This window comes from Gossypium hirsutum, chromosome A06 (genome assembly GCF_007990345.1).
Source record: "Gossypium hirsutum isolate 1008001.06 chromosome A06, Gossypium_hirsutum_v2.1, whole genome shotgun sequence".
Taxonomy (NCBI): Eukaryota; Viridiplantae; Streptophyta; class Magnoliopsida; order Malvales; family Malvaceae; genus Gossypium; species Gossypium hirsutum.
In genome coordinates this window covers 28,247,349-28,270,431 of record NC_053429.1, presented here as the reverse complement: position 1 = coordinate 28,270,431, position 23,083 = coordinate 28,247,349, and the positions used below count along the sequence as shown (strand labels likewise).

General features: G+C 33.1%; 2 protein-coding genes across 2 annotated transcripts; one reads left to right on the top strand and one right to left on the bottom strand.

Moving 5' to 3' along the window:
* The first annotated feature begins 1,838 nt into the window (after positions 1 to 1,838).
* On the top strand, positions 1,839 to 3,839 carry LOC107961651 (solute carrier family 25 member 44). The gene has a single exon (XM_016897715.2). The coding sequence runs from the start codon at positions 2,558 to 2,560 to the stop codon at positions 3,617 to 3,619; it is 1,062 nt and encodes a 353-aa protein (XP_016753204.1). The 5' UTR covers positions 1,839 to 2,557; the 3' UTR covers positions 3,620 to 3,839.
* A 2,130-nt stretch (positions 3,840 to 5,969) lies between these two features.
* On the bottom strand, positions 5,970 to 9,410 carry LOC107961649 (PHD finger protein ALFIN-LIKE 4). Its single transcript, XM_016897714.2, has 5 exons — positions 9,036 to 9,410; positions 8,873 to 8,905; positions 8,065 to 8,293; positions 7,289 to 7,421; positions 5,970 to 6,975 (listed from the first exon to the last, which is right to left on the bottom strand). Exons 1-5 carry the CDS (start codon positions 9,130 to 9,132, stop codon positions 6,706 to 6,708), a joined length of 762 nt encoding a protein of 253 aa, XP_016753203.1. The 5' UTR covers positions 9,133 to 9,410; the 3' UTR covers positions 5,970 to 6,705.
* Positions 9,411 to 23,083: the final 13,673 nt, after the last annotated feature.

Sequence of the window (23,083 nt, the reverse complement as noted above, 5' to 3'; positions counted from 1 at the left end):
TGCATGCAATGTGTTTATACTTCGTGATGTGGTTAGTGGTTGCTTGTTGGTAATGGATGTGATAAATGGCACATATGCTTAATGAATGAATTGGGACTAATAGGTATGACCATAGCTATGGTCTAGTTGAGTAGATTAAAGGTAGGTTTATAAGGATGAATAAATATGAAATTGGTGTGGAATGCCATATGAAAGCATGATGGTTTGATCATGTGATATGTTAACCTTACAAAGTCATGGATTAATCATAATTGTGAGTATTTGAGTGACTAAATATGCTATGTTGCATGCCATCAAAAATGTATAACTGAGTGAGCATTTAAGGGTGGCAAATGGCTTGGAAAATAGCCTCAAAGTTGTCCACACGGGTAGACACACGGGCATGTGTCTAGGCCATGTGTGACGCACGATCTGCCCCCCATGGGCGTGTAGTCTGGCCATGTGTCCCCTGCACTTTAGTTTTACAAAACAGAATGCCCAGTAGTAAACACACGGGCTAAGACACGAACGGGCATGTGTCTTGGCCGTGTGAGGGACATGGCTTGGAAACATGGGCGTGTGCCCAGGCCGTGTGAAGTCTGCACCATTTTATGAAAAATTATAATTTTAATCAACCACACGATCTAGCCACACGGGCGTGTGACACGGCCGTGTAACTATATTTTAGTGCTAATGTCATAAACAGAGAGTTACATGGCCTGCGGACACGGGCATGTCGAGGGCACACAAGCGTGTCTCCTATCTCCACACAGGCGTGTGCCCCTGTTTCATGAAAATTTTTCTAAGTTTTTCCAAAATTTTCTAAAGTTATCGGCTTAGTCCTGAACTACTCCCAATGTATGTTTTGGGCCTTGTAGGCCCATATAAAGGACAATTTGCATATGTATGAATGAATTTGATTTGAATAAAATTTTATGACCCGGTTTTGTATGTTTGCTTGAGTATAAGTCCGGTAACACCTCGTACCCTATTCTAACATCGAATACGGGTAAAGGATGTTACATGGCCCCAAAGACGACGACCAAAGGCCAAGTTCTTACCTACCTCTTTATGCATTGGAGGCAAGGTTTCACTTCCCCATCCATTTATTTGTGGGTGAAGTTTTAAAATGCTATGGCGTTACACCAAGGTAACTAATCGGAGCCTCTTAGTGGATCATTTTAGGATTCATCATCCATTGTAGTGAACGGGGGGAGTAGCCCTAGCTAAGGGTCTTCCAAAACCTCTTCTAATTCACCTAAGTAAATCAAGCTACCTAACAAGGTTACTATACTTTGCCAAATGACAAAGGACCCTTTCGTGAATACTACGTCACCATCATCTCTACTTTGTTTGATCTTAATATCAACAAATATGAATCAATATTTTATTTAAATAAAAAAATTTAAAAATAAAATATTGTAATTATTATCCCTTGAATTTTTAAAAATTACATTATTTGTTGTTGTAATTAAACGATCCTTTTCGATTCAATCTTAGTGTTACTACTACGGTTAAAGCCAAACACACAAATTACCATTAATTCTAATATCATTATTATAATATTCAACCTCAACAATATAATAATTAATTTCACCACTATAATTATTTTTAATTTAATCGGAGATAATCTGAACAATGATTTAAATGGAACCTCAGTCTGTATCCAATTTTATACCCTCGGTAATCACCAGTTTAACCACCCGATGTCAATGGAGGGATTTTGTTTATGGAATTTTAGTTAAGTCGGGTGGCAAGAGAAAGAGTTGGGTGAGTCGACTAGCTGAGCTGCTTGAACCAAGTGAGCCTTAAAGCAGGCTAATAAAGCTACCCCAAATGAAAAGCGACGCGTGTCCACTTCCATCGCACCCCCAAAACCCTTGCTAAAATCCATATACCCCTTGTCCTTCTTTCCTCTCTTACCGTTAAAAGCTATCCATTTCGCCACATCTCTCTTTCCATTTCCTTCTTATTAACTCTATCCATTTCGCTTTCTGTGTAAACTCCACTTTTCCTTTTCCTTTTCCCTTTCCTTTCCTTTAGATTCTTTGCTTTTGAGATCTGTGTTCTCTCTCTCTCTGTCTTTGTTTTTGTCATTCGTTTGTTGCCTATCGACAAAAGAAGATGAAGAAAAAGTCTTGAAGATGTTGCATAGATTTGGTTTTTTCCTGGTAAGAATCAAAGATAAAATCTGGGGTTTTCGTATAGTGAGTAAATGCTTGACTTATTTCTGCTGATTCACGTTCGATCCCAAATTTGGCTGCGCAAAAGGAAAAAAAGGAAAAACAACAAAACCCCTATTCTTCTTCTTCTTCTTCTTCTTCTTCTTCTTCTTCTTTGATTTTACAACTAATAGTAACTATAGAAAGAAAGTCATAATTTTTCCTTTTCTTTTCCAGTCCAAATACTATAAGATTAAAAACCCATCATAAATTTTCAATTTTCTTTGCCTTTTTGATAATCTTCTTTTGAGCTGAGTTGGTTTGTGATTAACTGTGGTGATTGTGAAAAGGGTAACCCAAAAAAACAAAATCAGATTTTACTTAGTTGAACTAAACATATTATAAAAGTGGCGAAGATGAGTTTAAGTGCAGCTGAGGATGATTCAGGGTCAGAGATTCATATCCCAGCAGATATAGATTGGCACATGCTTGATAAATCCAAGTTCTTTTTTCTTGGTGCCGCTTTATTTTCAGGTGTATCAGCTGCTCTTTACCCTGTAGTTGTCTTGAAAACTAGGCAACAAGTCTCATCTACTCAAGTTTCTTGCTTTAAAATGTCATTCTCCATCATGAGATATGAAGGATTGAGAGGATTCTACAGGGGTTTTGGTACCTCTTTGATGGGGACAATCCCAGCTAGGGCACTTTACATGGGAGCCCTTGAGGTTACCAAGAGCAGTGTTGGCACTGCAACTGTTAGTTTAGGATTTTCGGATACTACAGCTACTGCTTTAGCTAATGCAGCTGCTGGGTTGAGCTCAGCTATGGCTGCGCAACTGGTTTGGACCCCAATTGATGTTGTAAGCCAGAGACTAATGGTTCAAGGATATAATGACAGTAACAGTAGCAAAAATGTAAATCTCAATGTGAATTTTTGTAGATATAGGAATGGTCTTGATGCGTTTAGGAAAATTCTATATGCAGATGGTCCTAAAGGATTATACAGGGGATTTGGGATCTCGATTTTGACATATGCACCGTCTAATGCGGTTTGGTGGGCATCTTACTCTGTTGCACACAAGCTCATTTGGAGTGGCATCGGTTGTTCTATGGGTAAAAAAGATGAGAGTGGAAGTATTGTGATGGGGTCTGGTTTTAGGCCTGATTCAAAGGCCTTGGTGGCGGTCCAAGGGTTAAGTGCAGCCATGGCTAGTGGCATTTCAGCTTTAATCACTATGCCACTTGACACCATCAAGACCAGATTACAGGTTCTGGATAGAGAAGAGAATGGAGTAAGAAAACCATTGAATATACTGCAAACAGTGCGGAATCTAGTTCAAGAAGGCGGATTGGCAGCTTGTTACCGAGGATTGGGACCACGATGGGCATCAATGGCTCTGTCTGCAACAACCATGATAACCACCTATGAGTTCTTGAAGCGGTTATCAACTAAGAGCCAAGAGCCATTGACATCATGAAAAAAAAAAGGGAGGCTGAGGGCTTTAACCGGTTTGCTTAGTAACAAGGGTCACCACTTGTAAATTATTTTCTTCCTTTGGCTTTCCTATGATGAGCATCACCTGCATATTAATGTAAAACATGTATCTAGCAGTTTTTCCTTCTTTTTTTCATCTGGATCACGCTGTAATTATGTATCTTTCATGTTTTCAATCTAAATCATGGTTCAATCCTTCACTACCCCAAGTTTTTGAATCAATGTTGTTATTGTTCTTTGAATGATTCTGGCCTCTAACTAAATACTCGAATATTAAACGCTAACGAGTAAGCGAAAAAATAATTGAGACAATAAGGTAATAGTTGAGGCTTCCTATTTTGGGGTCCTTTTAACTCATGGAAGTTTCCAAATCTGTCACTTTTACCCTTTACTCGAAACCAAGTAAAATCATTGGGAGATTGGGAAGTCAACTTGTCTTTTTCATGAAAACAGTAAATAATGTCTCCTTCCATTTTAAAATACATGAGATTAACACTTAGAAAATATGTTAAGCTAATTACTCAAAAAGGCATTCTTGGAGAGAAACAGGAACATCACATGCTTCATTCATCACTGAATAACACAAAGATTTAAATAATTGGCAATAGCTTCCCCCAACAATTTTCTAGTCTATCATTCTCAATCTATTTTTAAACCTTTATATATAGGAAGAGCGAGGGGGATGGAAAAACCAGGGGCTGATAAGAAAACCCATTTGCACCGTTGGATTTAATATGAAGCTTTCAGCATCTGCCATCATTAAGAAGGTGTATGGAGCAGCCAACCGGAAACAACAGGCATTGTCACCCACCACTCTATTTTCCTGTCTGAGTTTTATCCATAACAGGCACACACCAAAGTGAAACAAACGGCTGAGATGAGTTGAAGCCAATTTAAGGACCACTTCTAAGTCGGTGTTGCAGTTTTTGGTTATTATTTAGATTGAGAGATGCTGAATTAAGACGGCATGCAAATATAACCAATATTTTGAGCCGATAATACATCCTCAAAACACCCATTGTTTGGATTTCACTTTTCATGCTTGTTTTTTGTTGAGTTGCAGTTACAATTTTGAAAGACAATGGAGTTTACGATGACGAATGCCGACAGGCAAATGCATGTCATGTGGCTTTCATGCTGGATGAGGCGCCTTAATCGAGAACCATATATTTTAATAACCTAGTTAAATTGGCATTTTCTCCCATCTTCAAAAATAGCAAAAATTGGGAAGGAAAGATGAAAATGACATCAAGGGTCTGTTTGATTGAGAGTAAAATATTTTCCGTAAAATGATTTCTAGAAAATGTTTTACTTTTCTGTAAAATAATCTACTGGAAAATATTTTCTGGTGTTCGATTGAATCTGTGTAAAATATTTTCTGCTGCTTGGCAGATTTTTTGAAAATATTTTTCGGAAAAGTTTTTACATATATTAATTTATATTAATAAATTTTTATATTTTAAATTATTTTTACATATATTGCAATGATTTATTTATAATAATAATCAATTATTAAGCTACAATATTAATCGTTATAAATTGAAAAAAACTAATATCAAATAAATTATTTGTAATTGTGTTAAAAAAACAAGTATTGAATAATTAAAAAAAACAAGTTACTGAAAAATCGATAAACAGAAGCAGTTTTCTACCGGAAATGAAAGAAGGAATGAAGGAGGCGATAAAGAGGAGAGCACGGAAAATGTCTTACGGAAATTGAAAGGGTAAGACATTTTCCCTAAAATGTAACCCATTTTCCCTTGTTTTGGAGTTCATTTTCCAAATGAAAAATATTTTCCGCCAATCAAACACTGGAAAAGTTAAAAATGATTTTCCGGAAAATCAATTCCGTCAATCAAACAGACCCTAAATGCCTGGTTTTACTTCTTGATATATAAATCCTACTACACCTTTTATGGAAGAATTGGAATTTTAAAATTAAAATATGGTTGTCGAGTCCGACGTAATCGACCATAACCAAACCAACTTAAGTCCTAACCATGATGGAAATTTTTAACCAAGACTTAACTCATCTAACTTTAACATTTAATTGAATTAGACATATTACAAATATGTTTTAAAAAATAGAGATGTGTACATTAATAAGTTAAAACAGTTTAGTAATAATCAATATTCAACTTGATCAAACCAAGTCGACCTAAAACCATATTTTTAACATAGTTTGAACTGATTATTACATTAAAAGAAAAGGAGAGAAGCCAACACCCCAGGCGAGCAAGAGAAAAAAGATGAACAGACATCCAACCTCTACTGGACAACCTAAACATACCAAAAATGCGGAGAAGAATGCAAGAGAGTGCCACAGATGGATGTATATAAAAAACTTATCCATCAGTTCAACCGATTTAACCTCATTCTGAATTAGTGCAATCCAACCAGCATGTCTGGTTATGAAAACAGTGCCAAAAACTCAGTTTTTGGAGAAATAAATCCCTCCAAAGCGACCTATTCCATAAACGTTGTAGGTCCCATAGAAACCCAAGGACTCAAGGTTCCCACAAAAACAAAGACACAAGACATCATAGATTAAAAAAAAAAATCCCTCGACAGAACCTACTTAATTAAAAATAAGGTTGAAGTACTTTGAAGCCGAGTCCCCTACTTTTTGTGTCAGTTGCTTCGGCTTCTAGGAGAGCGGTAGTAGCATATCCACCCAAGTTCACTGTTGGATCCATCTTCTTCCTTTAAGGTGCATGGACAGAAAGCACTAACAATAGTTTGAGCCCACTTTCGCCCAACTATTCATCCATCAATCCACATTACCTTTGTATACGAAAGGAAACCAAGTTGCATGCATATAAAGACCAGAAGGATTCAAACATAAACCAAGCCTCCCTTCCAATGGCAGAAATAACTGATTATAATTATCCTATTTTATAATCAAATTAAACAGCCAGTTCACCACCTACATATCAAAAGTCAAAACACAGATCTCCTACATTAAAACGTCACATTAACTAACATCGAACTTCACTACATCCCCTACTAGACAGTTAGCAGTCCCACAATGCCAGAATTCACATAAAACAGCCACCCCAACAACCATCGTCAAGGCCGTGCTCTCTTGTTGCTGCAAGATGGGCATTTGTACTGCTTAATATGCTCCGCCCTTGCTGGTGTAATCTTAACACACTTTCCATGGAACCATTTCTCACAGATATCACAGCAAATCCAGAATTCATCAGCAGCATAATTCTCTCCACAAGCCCCACATAACGTCTCTCCATGCTCCTCATCGTTTTCGTCTTCCATGCCATCTTCAACCTCATCCTTTGATGCTGCTGCCTTCGAATACTTGGGCTGAGATTCAGAACCTCGCTGCATATTTTCAAACAAAAAGGGAAAAGAATATCTAATTTGTAAGGTCCCCTTCCCTTGAAATTGTGTAAAGTCATTTCTCTCTTTCAGGTCAGGGTGACTATTGGTGGTATAATTAAAATAATGTTCTAGTACCTAAATTGGATTTTGGTCAAAGTTTGGCAACCAATGACAAAATCCACTCCATAAACCCCTCCCAAATTGTGAGATTAATATAACACTAGTTTTAGATCCAAAACAAACCTTAACCCTAAAATTTACACAGATTAACATTTAATGGAACAGTTAAGCAAGAAAAAGGATGTATCCATACCTTAGAGTTTGATTTAGATTTGTTGCTGCTATGATTTGAAACTGACGATTTCTCCTTTGTCTGTTTCTTAGTTGCCCCTGTCACAACTTCAAATATTGTCGGAAGGTCATTTATCATATTGAAAAGGCGTTTCCTGCATCACATTAAACAGTATTATTAAGGGAAAAAAAGTAGTTCAAAGTATAGAATAATTTTTATAGCAAATGCAAATCCGATAAACAGCTTTCCAGTGTAAGCAAGCTCATTCATGCAATGCCTATATATATTATGTACACATACATTATAAGCACTTCATGCTGAGGCCTATGATTAAGGATCGGACCAATCATACCTTGGATGAAAAGCTTACGTTAACACCTGGCTTTAGCCTTTTTGGAAAGAAATTCAATTAGTCAATGCAATAAAATTTCAAGGAAAACCCTATAAATTGGTGTTCAAAACAAATCAACTAATGAGGCTTCTTAAACAAAGTAGCAAAATTCTAGCCAAAGTTAAACATGTTAGATGCTGTACTAAATTAACCACAAAACGAAGATCCACTCACCGAAAAAAGAAAGGTCAGCTGAGCGAAAAAGATGGCATGCAAAATTTTCATCATAGACACGTAGCGAGTAGTACAAAAATACCAATTAATAACAAAACACCAAAAATGCAAGATATTCAAATCAATTATTAGGATGAACTGTTGCATGCCAATGAGTAACTTCGCTTATCCACATCTAGAATGGCGTATAAAGCCAAAACAGGAGACAACACATAGGGAAGGAGAAATATACCTGTCAGCTTTATCGAATCCAAACCTAGCACCAAAATAGAAAGCCACAGCAAGTAACCACGCGTCACTGTGTACAGCAACCAAAGACAACCAGTCCTTTTCTTGCATCCCATCTCTGGCAAAGTTGATACCCAGTGCAGGCTCCGGAAGCTCTGGAGGCACCTCTTCAGCAGGTAAATTCACCTCCCACTGCTCACTGGGATATCCATAAAGGCAAAGATTCTCCTTTTCTGTAATCAAAGTTTTAATTAACTCTGTTACATTTTGTGCATCTAGAACCAAACAAAGGTACCACGAATAAAATCGTGATAAGCATCTTATAATGGAATTCGTTTTCTTATCCAAATTAAAGCCATGTAACTAACCAATAAGCATCTAATAATGAGAACAATCAAACAAGAATTATTTTCCTCGCCGACTTTTAAAACTATAGTTACTTTATAAGAAAGAAAAAAAAGGGTCTACATTTGTAAAACAGAATTCCAGAGGAATAAAAAGCAGAATGTTGAAATATTCAAATCTACCTCATCTGAACATATAGATCCCTCTCCTAGTTCAAAACAATCCATTCTTATTTTAAAGGGGAAAGTTCAATCTAAGCAGAAAAATCGCTGTTCAGTAAGTGATAGTGTTCTTCAAGCCATAATCGTAAATACCATTGCATGCACTTCATTTATACTAAAAAAGACATTGAAAATAAAAATTTTAACTTCAATTCTCCAGATAAATCATTTCAACAAAATGAAGCTGGGAATAGAAAACCCAACAATAAATTCTCCATTTAAAAAATAAAAATAAAAACCAAGTACCTGGATCGCACTGCTTGTAGAACTCTTCCACATCTGCAAGCAACACCACACCCGAAAAAGTAATTAACATAAACAAACTTAAAAAGATAAGAATGGAAAGAAAGGGAGCGTTCTTTTAAGAAGATGACAAAAGAATAAGAGAAAAGGGAGAGAAGGGAGATACCAGTAGTGAGGGCTTTAATCATGGCAGCTCGACGACCCTTGAAATCTCGAAAGACTTCTTCGACTGTACGTGGGTTATAGGAAGCACCGCCGTCCATAACCCAGACTGATTATTTCGAAGAGAACTGGTTTTGTTTGAGAGAGAGAGAGAGAGAGAGAGAAGGAAGGAGAGATGTTTGCAAAAAATGGGTTTTTAGTGGCAGAGCATTTGAGTGAGACCCCTTTTCTTTGTGGGTGAAGAGAAAAGGAAGGAAAAGACAGAGAGGAGATGGAAGCGGAATTTTGAAAGAAATTGGGAGTTTCAATTAAGCGGATTTGATAAGGGAAGGAAGAGTCCGTGAACCTCACCCACCCCGGCTTTTCTCACTTTTGGCCCAAACTCTATATGATAATTAAATATTATTTTGATTAAAATAATAATATGTTTGGTGTTTTAATGTATAAAAATAAAATTGTTCTCATATTAATATTTATTGTTATGTTAAAATAATTATTTTTTAGTAATTTAATAACTGAATTAAGACTTGATAGTAAGTGACATTAACTAGACAAGATCTTTATATATAGTATAGAATATAATTGTAGCAATGAAATTAAAACTGGTCTAAATATAATTGTAGGAATCAGATGAGAATTGAAAATGATTATTAATGATATTAATTTTTTTTATACAATAAAGTAAAGAATAAGGGTTACATCGTTTGAACATGTATCCAATAAGTGTTTAGAAAGATTTTTTAACTCTCACTTCATATAAGTCAAGACATATTAAACTAAAAATTATATATATAACTTTTAAATTATTTCTTAAGAAATTATTAAAAGTTATGTCGATTTATAATTTTTTTAGGGAGTCAATTTATAATTTATTACTAAAATAATAATATGTATTTTCGAATCTTTAGTGATGTAATTATTTAATATTTATTAACATTAATCCTTTACATTAATATTTTACTTGGGGAAAAGTAGCAACAAAACAAAAAATCATAAATACATCAGGAACAGAACACAAGTTGGAACAAGAGAGCATTCAAAATATGATGTAATCAACACTTAAATATATGAAAAATTAAGCTTGAGCAGTCAAACAAGTAACAACCACAACAAAAATAAACCAAATCCAATGATGAAAGTGACAACCATATCAGCGACTGAGGTGGGGTAAGAAGTTATTTTTACTTTTAAGGATAAAAGAGGCAAATTAAATTAGAAGTAAGGTTATATTTGTTAAAGAAAAACAATTAGTTCAATGTAGGCTTTTATTATCCACACTAGATTTAAGGTGAGTTTAAATGGGAGGTGCGTTTACCTGCGGTTAGTGTAAAAATAACAGTGACGGTGAGATTAGATACTGTAGCGTGAGATAAAGAGTAAACTAAACGCATTGTACCGCACCACACCGCCGCCCCAAACGAAGCCTTAGAGTGAATTTAGATAGACTTCTTTGATTGTTCATTATTCAAATTTACATTCCTACAATTACAGATTTAGATATTTGTGTATATCTAAGTCTACTAATTAAAAATAAATGCTTCAAATAATGTTTGAACCTAAAACCTTTTATTTATAAAGCCATGCTTTAACCATTAATATTTTCTCTAAACATTGATTATAATTTACACTAATTAATAAATGACATATAAAAACATAATAAAATATTTTGTAAAGCTACATATAATAATTAATAATATAATTAATATAATAATTTTTATTAGAAAAAAATATCATCTTTAACATCTTATTCTCTCAATTGTAGACTAGTAAGTTCAATTAGTTAATGTGTATACTAGGGTATAGACAATAACCTAAATGAAAATGTATAAAGTATACCATAAGATGAATAAAGTATACATATCCTTATAGATAAATAATTTGAATTGTTAATTGTTCATTTAAATAGAGGTATGCTTGAAAGAATTGGTGTTAGGTGATTAATTCGGGAAAGACCTTAGGCATTGTTTGAAATAGCCTAGAGCCTAAAAGCTTACATGTGGCTATATACCTCTAATTCTCTTCTTCTTCTTCTTTTTTATCCTCAAGTACCCTTTTCTTGTAAGCCTTACTATCAAAGCCTTGAGCCTAAACTAGTCTATCACTCATTCCTTCTTTGTCTCATTCTTTAAAATGCACTATGTAATAGACGTTGCGCCATGGACATTGAGGGCTAGGTAGAGACATCATGGTGGCTTTGTGTGAGAAAAAAAATGAAGAGATTACGCGATTTTGTACTTAAAAAAAAGGTGAACGAAAGAGCGCAAAATTAAGAAAAAGAGAGTTAAATCAAAATTAAGATCAAAAATGAAAATCTTTCAGTTTACAATTACAAAATTGTATACGTACTAATCTCGCATTAGACCTTCTAACGTTTTGGAGAAATAAGGTAGGTAAGGGAAGGAGAAATAAGAAGGTGAGCTCATGAATAAATTTAGGGCGAGTAGGGAACAATGTCATGTGTTTAACCATTTTTAGTGCTTGAACCCGTTTTGAGTGCCCATTATTTGAATTTCAAATTGTCTTAAGCCTCAGAATGTTACAAGCCTAGAAGACCTTTGGAACTCGACTAAGTCACCAAAACAATAATTTGTGAATAGATTTCATTTGTTTGAATGAATATAACCAATTTTTAAATATCTATGAACAATTCGTATAATTTATTTTGATGGACAACACTTGTACATATGTTTATTTCCATTGCCTCTACATTTATTGACATTTTAACTTTGGGAACTAAATATATTTGAATTAGGAATAAACAAGTTAGCTAGATATCACTTTTAAGTTGCATGTGAGGTAGTTCTCGTACAAGTTCGATGTTTTATCACTATGTGACTTACTTGTTTGATTTCGTCCAAGAGTAGTCTTTTCTTTTGCATGTTTAGTGTGTTTCTTGAGGATAAGCAAAGAGTTAAGTGTAGGGGAGTTTGATTTGTCGTAACTTAATATGGCAAATTACGTTTTCCCAATATACTTAAAGGAGCTTATTCTCAAGCAAAGTAGTATCTTTTTTTGTAGTTTTTCATAATTTTTAGATTTTAAGTTAATAAGTGTAAATGCCTCGTTTTTACTCATTTTGAGACCTAATTTGCAAATTTGTTGCCCTAACATGTGGTTGAGTAATGTAGGGACGTGTTTGAGGATGAAAACGAGGCAAAATGACACTAAATGAGAGGGTAGCAAGATATTCAAACCTTGGAATCGCGATACCTCCAATAGACTTGAAGATTGAAGACCACCCTTCAATGGTATTATGATATCCACTTTAAATATCGTGATATGCATTATACAATAAGTACCCAAGTTCGAAACTGAACTAGACATTGTGATATGCTCTTCTTGGGTATTGCGATTCCAATATCGTGAGGGGTAAAATTGGACAAAAAGGGTAATCTTTGTCCACTGACGCACCAATTGTAACAGCCCATTTTCAATGAAATCGGAACAGTGGTTTCGAGACCATAAATTCGAGCCGAAAAGAATATTTATGTTAATATTATTGCATGGTCTTCATTATGATAGGAATGTAATATGAAAATTCTGATAAGAAAATTTTATCGATTATATGCTTAATTGGGGAAATGACCAAATTGCATAAAATGCAAAAGTTGAATTCTAGTAGCTAAAAGGATTAAATAGTTATGGAATTCAAAATTTGAGGTCTTTATATGGTAATTAGACCATTAAAGAAAAGTTAGTAGATATTTTTTTATGATCCATCCATGGAAAAATTAGAAAAGGCCAATGACTAAATTGGAAATGAGAAAAATTAAAAGATGGTAATTAATTAAATAAGAAATATCATCTTACTTTCATCATCTTCATCCCCAAATACATGGAAACCCTAGGAAAGAGAAAGCAAACTTTCTTGGCTTGATTAGATCTTGTCACGTTTTTAGTAATTTCTATATTTTTGAGATCAGAATAGCTTAATTTATCTACTTTGGGGATTAATTTATAAAGATATCAAAGTATAGAAATTTTTCCATGGATGAATATGCTGAAAATTTAAATTTTATGATAGAACATGAAAGGTTGTTGATAGATAAACAACTTTTACAAAGAGAATTTTGATGAAATCTTGATTTAAGGATTAAATTGAAAAGTGGTAAAATCCATGTAAAAATTTTGATTTTTGTGAAATTTATGGGTTGTTATTGTAACATGTAAAATTTGGTTAGGCTTGGAATAAGGATTAAATTGCATGAATTTTATTTTCCGAGTCTAGGACAAAATTGGAATTTATGAAAAATTAGGGGCAAAATGGTAATTTTTCCTAGGGTGTAAATTGAATCCAATTGAATATGAAATGTGATAAATTTATGATTAAGTACATTTATATAGATCCAGACAACTCAAATTCGAAGCTAGATCGAGGAAAAGAAAAAGTTTCGGATTAGTAGACTTTTAAATACAAACAAGTATCGAGGTAAGTTTGTGTAACTTAATTATACATGTTAATATGTTTCAATTGAATGTTGTATTTGGATTGAGTATGATATGTATTTATGTAAATTATATGAATATTATAAATACAAGAAATAAACACATGCTCGGAAATATTCATAATATGTTAAGTTCTGTTTGAATAATAAAAGTCGATGGATACATGTGATTTTCCATATTGAATGCGGCCATGCATATGTTGCGGGCGGAATATAGCTCGGACGAGCAATTCTATTATAAGCCCTCTCGAGCATTCTGTTATATAGTTCCTACGAGCATATTGATCGGTAGTGATTCTGTATGTGTTGCGTACTACTGCAGCTCTGTGTGAGCATCCTGTTACATGACTCGATCGGTTGTGATCCAGCATATAATATAGACACAAACGCAGCTCTATGTGAGCGTCTTGATATAAGCTCTTATGGGCTTCCTAACAAGACTCGCTTGAACTCTCTGTTACCTTATCCGGTACTCTCTGATATTAACTCTTTGGAGTTATCTGTTAAGCTCTATGAGCTCCCTGATTAAAACTCTTATGAGTTTTTAGATTAGCCAGGATAAGTGTCTTGTTACATAGCTCATCTGAGCATCCTACTATGTGGCTTGAGAGTGTGCTCCCTGATTAAGTGCCCTAATAGGTATCTCTGATTATGAGTTGATGGTTTACGGTTTTGTACACCTTGTGTGTACTACTTAAATATCCATCGATATTTCAATAATTCAACGGATAAGACTCTGACATGAGAAATTATGAAATTAAAAGAATCATGTCTCGAACGTTTCTAAAATATCTGAAGATTGTAACATGATGAGCTCATCTATGCTTACTTGATGTATATGTGAATTATGTGACTAACTTGCTTATTTGAGTGTATGTGATTAGAAAAACTTGCCAATTTGTTGGAAAGCATGTCATTGTATGCTTATATTAATGAATGTAATTGGTAAGTTTAATCCCAGTTATATGAACTTACTAAGCATTAAATGCTTACTAGTTTTTATTTTCTCTGTTTTATAGTGCTCGAAAGCTCGTTAAGGTTGGAGAATGGTTGGAGCATCATCACAGTATCTATCAACTTGTTTTGGTATAAATAGTAAACTTATTTTGGTATAACGGCATGTATAGGTTAACTTGAACTAATGTTGGCTTGTAAATGATTGTTTGTAATCTAGCCATTGGAATGGCTAGTAATAGTTTGTTATGGCATATTTATAAGGTATATCATGATAATTACTAATGTGTTTAGTGTGGATTGATTGAATTACGTTAAACATGTATGTTATTAAAAGGTAAGATTATAAACATAAATGCATGTAATGATATATCACGTTAGATGTTAGAATTGGTTTGATTTTAATACTTGAATTGGTTGGTATATGTTTGCAAGTATTGATGTAGGTTGGTGGCAAATTTTGGTAAGAAATAAAGCTAGGAAATGGTTTTATTTTGTCCACACAGGTAGACACAAAAGCATGTATCTTAACCATGTGTGACACACGGCCTGACACATGGGATGTGGTTTAGCCGTGTGTCCCCTACATCTTAAAATTGAGAAACAAAATGCTCAAAATTGGCACACGGGCAGAGACAAAGGCGTGTGTCTTAGCTGTGTATGCTACACGGCCTAGAACACGGGCGTATGTCTTAGCCGTATGAAACCTGCACCTAATTTGTGAAAATTAAACTGACCACATGGCCTAGTACATAGGTGTGTGGCAGACCGTGTAACATAAGTCAGAGAGTTACACAGGGTCGGATACGGCTTATGACACAAGCATGTGCCTTGACCACACGGGCGTGTATGCCCTGTATATAAGAAAAATTTTGCAATTTCACGAAAAATTTTTTGAGATCCCAATTTAATCCCAACTTGACTTTAATGTTTAAATTAGGCATCGAGTTTCCATTCAAGGGATAAGATGATTAGTTTCGGATATGAATAGTGAATGACATGAATTACATGAAGTTATTCTATAAACTCTGGTAATGTTCTATAACCCTGTTCTAGCGACGGATACGGGTTAAAGGTGTTACACCAATCACACAAGGCTTCTGTAAAGGCAATTTTGGAAACAAAAATTTATTAGCCATCAGCCTAAAATAGCCAATTTTCGCTGAGGAGAGAGATACACACATTAGCTTAGTTTTAGTCTTAGTTTCTCTAAGTTTTATCTTAGTTTTTTTTTTTTGCAACTTTTTCTAAGGTTTATATTTTCTTTTCTCCTTTCTTAGTTTTAGAGTTAGTTTTACTATACTTTATTTTTGTTCTTAGCGTTCTCGTAGTTAGTGAAGTTAGTTATCACTGTAGCTTAGGTTTATTTGCACTTTCAGTCTCTGTACTTTGGTTGTAATGACATTGTTGGCTCTAGTTTGATGTATTCATATTTTCTTTACTTTAAATCTATTAAAGTTTGTTCCTTTTGTGTTTCTTGCTTTAGACTTTCTTGTTGAATGCTTTTAATTTCATTTTCTTTAAGCTTTCTTGCATAAAAAATCTCAATTTCTATATTTTTCTTAAGCTTTACTTTAATGACTTCTTTGTTTTTCATTTCCATGGTTGGTAGTTGTATTTCCAGCATGAGTAGTTAAACCTTTAAGGGGGTTGGTTGATGGAGATGTTGGTGAGTTGATTTTTGGATGAAAGACCAAATCATAATAAATTTAATTAATTTGAATGAACCTAAAAACTTAGGATTGACACCCCTAAGAGAACATTTAGACAAGTGATACCGAGAGATAAATTGAACTAATTTGTATAATTTGGTAAAATTGAGATCGAGAGATAAAATTGAGTCACTTTAGTAATTTAAGCAATTTAAGTCCCTCATTCGAAGATCGACGAACCACATTGAAGTCAACCGACCATTAGACAATTATTGGTTAATTTTGTAGTCTTGTACTCTTTACAATTTGGTCGCTAAAGTAGTGTATTTAATTTCCTTGCAACAATTTCTTGTTATGATTTACTGTACTATAAAATCGTACTAGTAGCCACTTAGACTCTAAAGTGTGCGTTATTTATTACTCAATCACCATCTCTTTGGGTTTGACCCCTTGAAATACTCTGGTGTTTCATCGAACAGTATAAATATTATAGCTGACCTACACATTTGCAGTTAAAACTGCTTTTCAAAAAAAAATTTCCAAAATCATTTGTTTTAACGCAAACACGCGTGGGAAGTCAAAAAGCATTATGAGTGAGAAACCATTAAAAAAGTCAAAGTGATCCAAAAACAAGGTTATAAAAATAGAAACACTCTGTTATTAATGTACAAAAACTCGTAAGCTGACTATAGTTGCTAGTTTTCACTATGACTTCTTACATGAAGAAATAAGGAAGGTGAGAGAATGAGAGATAAGGCGATGAACGGGAATGGGACACTAAAGGGGGTGAATAGGGAACAGTACAATGTGCCAAACTAATTTCATACTTGAAACCATTTTGATGCTCCATGTTCTTCAATTCCATACCAACCTTAAGCCTCAGAAATCTACAAGACGAAAAGTCCTATGTGACCTAGGTAAATCTATTTGTGAGTGAACATTGTATTAAGTGATGACGATAATAGTTGTTTGTGTTTCACTAGTGTAATCAAAAGCCTTATGTAATTTCTTGATGGACCAATGTATTAGATGATCTTTTTGTTTAAATGCTTTGTAATATACTGAACTGAGGTGTTTGAGGTTGATAGTGGTAAGTCCTTTACATATCATGATAGAATTATGTGTATTTATGATTACCCCTATTTACTTCGCTTTGAAACTAATCTTTGTATCATACTTGCTCAGGGGTTGTCTTTTATATTTTCATTTTTATGTTTTCTTGCTTGAATACAAGAAATGACTTAAGTGTGGTGGAGTTTGATCTACCACAATTTTTGTAGCAGATTAAAGTATTTTTGGTACTTAATGAGCTAGTATGAAAGCAATTTAGTTATGTTTTTGTTTAGTTTTCATTTTTAGTTTTTAGATAACAAACTGAGCAATTTCAGTATTTATATGACCTTGTGGGCCAAGAGAGGCCTAAAGGTAGACTAACATGTCCAATAAGTGTACAAAACATTATTCGGAGGTACGAAGTGAAGAGACTGCCCATGATATTGTAACACGGAGCCAGGATGTCAAAACATAAAAAAAAAAGAAATATAAAAGGATTAGACTACCTACGATGTCGCAAAATAGCCCTAGAGACATGCCCAAACCAGTAAATTGCCAACCGTATCGTGACACAAGCCAGAGGGTGTCTCGACACGGATGTAATGAGGCTAAAAAATTAATTAAAGGTATTTCCGTCTACACAACACACTAACAAAGATTAGTCAATTGAATTAGGTCAAGGACCAACGACCAACACTAGACCTATAAAGAGGCTTGCTCTACATAGTTTATGAATAGTTTTTACTTAGTTTAATTTTTCGTCTCCTATTTAGTTTTATTTTTATTTGTAATTTAGGTTTCTTTTTAGTTGTAATTTTAGTTTAGTTTTTAGTTCGTTCCTCACGGAGTTTAGATTGTGGATCCACTAAACTATTCGACAAATTACCATTAGCGCTGCTATTAATATATCAGGATTCTTCTCATCTCTTCACTTGATTTGTTTTTAATGTTTATGTTTTTAATCAAGTTCATGATGTGTGTTAGATCCATGGGGAACTAATCCAGTAATAGGAGATTAACGAGTGGATTTGGGATTAATTAACTCTTATGTAGGGTTTCTTAGCGGAGCTGATTAGGATAGGAAGAACTTAAAACCCTAGGCTTGACAACCCTAGAAAAAACCCAAAATTTAGCACGTTTTTGGAAACCAAGTTTTTAAGCTGAAATTGCTAAATTTAACTTATGAATTTGGTTGTCATGCTTAGCTGCCAGGAGAATGGAAGCTCTGACATTCGGAAAAGGTAAGCTAATGAAGTAATGAAGCATTAGGTAAGTTTCCATACTCCATACATGGATGTGCTTTGAATGCTATATATGCATAAAGATGAGTATGTACATGAGTGTCCGTAAGTGTGTCCACGTTATTATGTTAAGTGATAATATGCATGTGTCTGTGTGTTTATGAATTGTGGAGTATGGAGGGAAGCTAAGTTTCTGTTAGATTTTTCAATTCAGTGTTTTTAGGTGCAAACTGTGATATACAAAGCACAGGGCCTTGTGGAGGGGACACTATAGTGTTCGAGCATCAATGTTAGAAATGGAGAAATAGAGGAATGGGTGAATGGATGGGGAAATGAAATTTCCATTAGATTCTGCAATTCGGTGTTGTTAGGTGCAATTCGGTAAGTTTCATTGAAACTATGATATATTAAGGAAAAAGATTAATTCAAATGAATTATGTTCATGTGTAATGGCTTACATATGTTAAATTCATATGGAATATGTTTGAATATGCTAACATGTGTTGTTGGTGGTGCCTAGGCTTATGTTAAGCTTTTGGTCAAATTATATTATGCTTAATTTTAATGTTATGAATTGAAATGGTAAGTTATGTTCATGTTTTACGAACTTGCTAAGCATTTTGTACTTACGTAGTTTTCTTTCCTATGTGTTATAGATAATCGAAAGCTCGTTCAGGTTAAAAGCTCATCAGAGACCTATCACACTATCCAGCGAATATATCGGTAGTTTTTTTATGTTCTAGCCAATGTTATAATGGCATGTATAGGAAACTTATGTTTAAAGTTTGACTTTAGTGCTAAATGTTGAATTTGGTATGTATATATATAAGTTGGTTACTTGGTTTCATTTGGAATTGGTTGGTTTGTATCACTTATGTAATATGATGCATGTGAGTAATAGTCCAAATGGCAAGCCTTCAAGGACACAGTATATGGTCAATTATGGTATGTTTTGGTATAGAAATAAGTTATATGTTTTTGGTTGATGTATGGTCAAATATGCATATGTTTAGATATGTTTGATAGTTTGTGATTGAGGTGTCTTAATGGCATATTGGTTGTATAGATTAATGGTAGAGTGAACTGGTCATTTTATGTATGTTTTGGGCATGTTTTAATATCTTGGTCATATGTGCAAATTATGTTTAGTTACATGCTTGAAGTGGGTGAAGAAATGGCTTAATTTTGGATAATTTCTTGTCCACACAGCCTAAGACACTGACTTGTGTCTCAACCGTGTGTGACACACGGCCATGGGACATGACTGTGTGTCCCTTGTAGATTTTAAAGGTTGCAAGTCAGGCAGTTACATGGCTTAGCACACGGGCGTGTGGCTTGGCCATGTGACCCAAGTCAGAGAGTTACACAGGTACGGACACGAGCTGGGACATGGTAATATGTCCCTATTTCGATTGTTACATGGCATGAAACACAAGCACACCATGTGAGTCATGTGCGGCTATATGAAGCCTTGCACACATAAAGATTCTAATAGAGAGATTTCATAGTTGTACTACTAGAATACAAATTTAATAGCAATTGATCTCTTAGCGAATTATCTCTGCGGACTCTATCTTTATTAGTTGCCTTCGCAACCTCTTATGCATCTATTTCATAGAGAGGGAATCTTTGTGGATTCTTACTTGCAAACCTGTAAAAGATAACCCATAGATAATTTCCATAAAACTCATTGCACCCATAATTATAGACATCCAAATATGACCAATCTTGGCTAAATAGGCCCTATTACGGACTACTTTTAGCAGTTTGTCTTAACGAAACTTGGATTGGTATTACGACCCTCATGGATTCATGTTTCTAACCCAAGTATGCGGATTCAAGCTTTTCAAAACATACTAGCGGATTCATAAGAAAGACTGCATTGCATATTAATAATGGAAGTCCATACGAACTGTCATATCTTTCATATACATATTTACATAAATAGATAGCTCGCACATAATGATAGATTACAAGAGAACGTACTCATTCTTGGCAGACTCATACAAGTGGATATTTTCATTGTAGAATCCTATTTATATGGAGGTTGAGTAAAATGCCCTTGTAAACTAAGTAGGAGGTTTAGGACACGGTTGATATGCCACTAGGGATTTTTAGCGTGCATACAAATTATGTGAAGATTTGGAGAGTTATTATGTTACTTTGGCTTGGCATTCAATGCAGGCCAAAATGATGTTCTCTTTTGAGAACTGTGGTTGTGTGGGTTGGAGCACTCTTAGTGCTATATATTGGATGTGTAGGTTGGAATGTATATTTTGTGCAATGTTATAAATACATACTTGATTGTGTTGGGATGGAATTCCCGAACGTCCGAGTCCTGTTTTACTAAGGTTATAAAAAATTTAATAAGATGAATAAATTCAAGAATGTCAAAGTAAAACTAAAAATATATATTTATAATCACTAGATTATGAATTGAATTAAAACATGTTTAATACTTCTTGTTATATGATAAATGATGTTGAGAATTTCATTATAAATTTGTGCTTATAAAATTTTACTTGTCACTTTTATCTTTTAAGTTATCTTAATGTTTCTTACTTTATATAATGTATACTTAGTTTAATAAGTAATTGTTAACTTAACTAACTCCACCATAGTGTTTACTTTGGTTTTATAATTAATTGTTAACTTAGTTAACTCCTTCATAGGATAAGATAAGTATAGTAATTTTTATTTGAATTTATTAAATATTATACTTATGCACAATTGTTTTTCATAAAATATATTTTGTATTATCTATAATTTTTATATTTTATAATACATTCTACATTTTATAATTAAATTAAGTATTAAGTATTTTTATAAATATTAATTGCATCTAATCAGATCAGTTCTATCTAATACAAATCTCAACTGACAAATAATATGACTTATATTTTACTAGGAAATTAAGATAAAGAAAATCGACCAATTAAGAATTAGTATTTTGTGTTATCTATATTTCTCATGTTTTTTTAAATATATAAAATCAATAATATAATATATAAATAAATATAATATTTATTAGGAATGTTTCTATTATAAAATTACATTCAAAAAAATATTAATATAAAATAATTATAATTATAATCATAATCATTATCATTGTAGTTTTTATTATTACTTAATTAGACTTTGGATCCATATTAAATTACATATATTATTTTAGATTAATTATCAATTAATTACTGTTTTAATTATATATAAATTAAAACTAATTTTCAACATTATAAATATATGTATTAGCAAGTCATTTTCATTCAAAATAACATTTAAACAAATATTGGAAGAATGACATTTTAGCTTTATTTAATAGATTTTGTTTCCATCATAAAAAATGCATGATTTTCATTAGTATTTGAGATATTTAATTATTATTTGATATTAGATAATTTTAATATTATTTGATTTTAATAGTACTTTTAATATTATTTGATATTTGATAGTTTTATTATTATTTAATTTTAATAATATTTACACAATTGTAAATGTTGTTTATCATTGCGTTGTGAAATATTATGTTAAAGGCAATCTAGTATTGATGTAATTATTTTTGTAGGTACAATTTTGACTTATATTCAAATGACAAGTTATTTTATCTAATTACTAAATCTTTTACTATTGGTTGCTTCCTCCTCCTCCTCCTTCTTCTTTTTTATTTTATTTTCTTTACTTTTAAAATGTTATTTTATTCTATCCATTATTTTTCAAAATTAATACACTTTTTATTATAAATTATATCAATTCTCATTTAATTAGCAACTATATATTTTTTAAAAAAATTATAAAAATATATTATTTAATAAACTTAAAAAATAAACACATAAAATCATGTGCAACTCACGTAACATAGGAACTAGTTACTAAAAATATATAAAATATATAATAGCACATCTTTAAATTAATGTCATTAATGGTCATTTTCATTTCATCTCTCCGCCACCATTGTGTATGCATTCAAACACATATCTCACAATTAATTATGACCTGAGCCTTACAGTACCCAATCTCAATATTACAATAATTAATCTCACCACTAATATTTTTTTTAATCTTATTAAAAATAATCTCATTACCAGCATTAGACAAGAAGATGTGGAAGTTGCTAGAAAAGTTTACAAGAGAAGAAGAGATAGAAAGGAGAATTGACTCAATAAGAAGAAATTCAGTCCTAATACGAGTATCCTTTCCCCTGGCTGATTGTCCAATAGTTTATGTTGCAACTTTGGACAGAGGACCCTAATTGTGGGAATTGAAAAAGCTTATCAATTTGTTCTACAAAGCTGAAGAATTTAATTTTCTTTTGCAGAGATTGTGTGCATAAAAAAGGTTTGAGACTGACAAAAAGTTGAGAACATGAAGGATGTGATGGTCAATTCTACTCCCCTATGGAGTGTTTTTTTCTAGCATGGCGTGCCAATAGCTGAGGGAATTCTGGAAAATCAAGCTCAAGTTTTAGATTGGTTTCCATATTCAATAATTATATTGATTTCAATTAAATCTGACATTGAGATAAATTTAATTCTTAAATATAATATAGAACTCTTTCACTATTTTTTTTTTATTTACAAAACTTAAACCTCAAACATTACTTAGATATCGACTCAATAAATAACGATAGTTATAGATTCAAATTAAAAATTGTTAGATGCCTTTTGAAGCAATTTAAGATAATAAGGCATACGATATACTTAAGCAGGCTAT

Excerpts from the sequence above, each read along its gene's own strand:
- LOC107961651 (XM_016897715.2), top strand. The coding sequence starts at position 2,558 with ATGAGTTTAAGTGCAGCTGAGGATGATTCAGGGTCAGAGATTCATATC.
- LOC107961649 (XM_016897714.2), bottom strand. The coding sequence starts at position 9,132 with ATGGACGGCGGTGCTTCCTATAACCCACGTACAGTCGAAGAAGTCTTT. Across the intron at positions 7,422-8,064 it reads GGATTCGATAAAGCTGACAG|GAAACGCCTTTTCAATATGA; the intron begins GTATATTTCTCC and ends AATGTGATGCAG. Across the intron at positions 6,976-7,288 it reads AATCTAAATCAAACTCTAAG|CGAGGTTCTGAATCTCAGCC; the intron begins GTATGGATACAT and ends GAAAATATGCAG.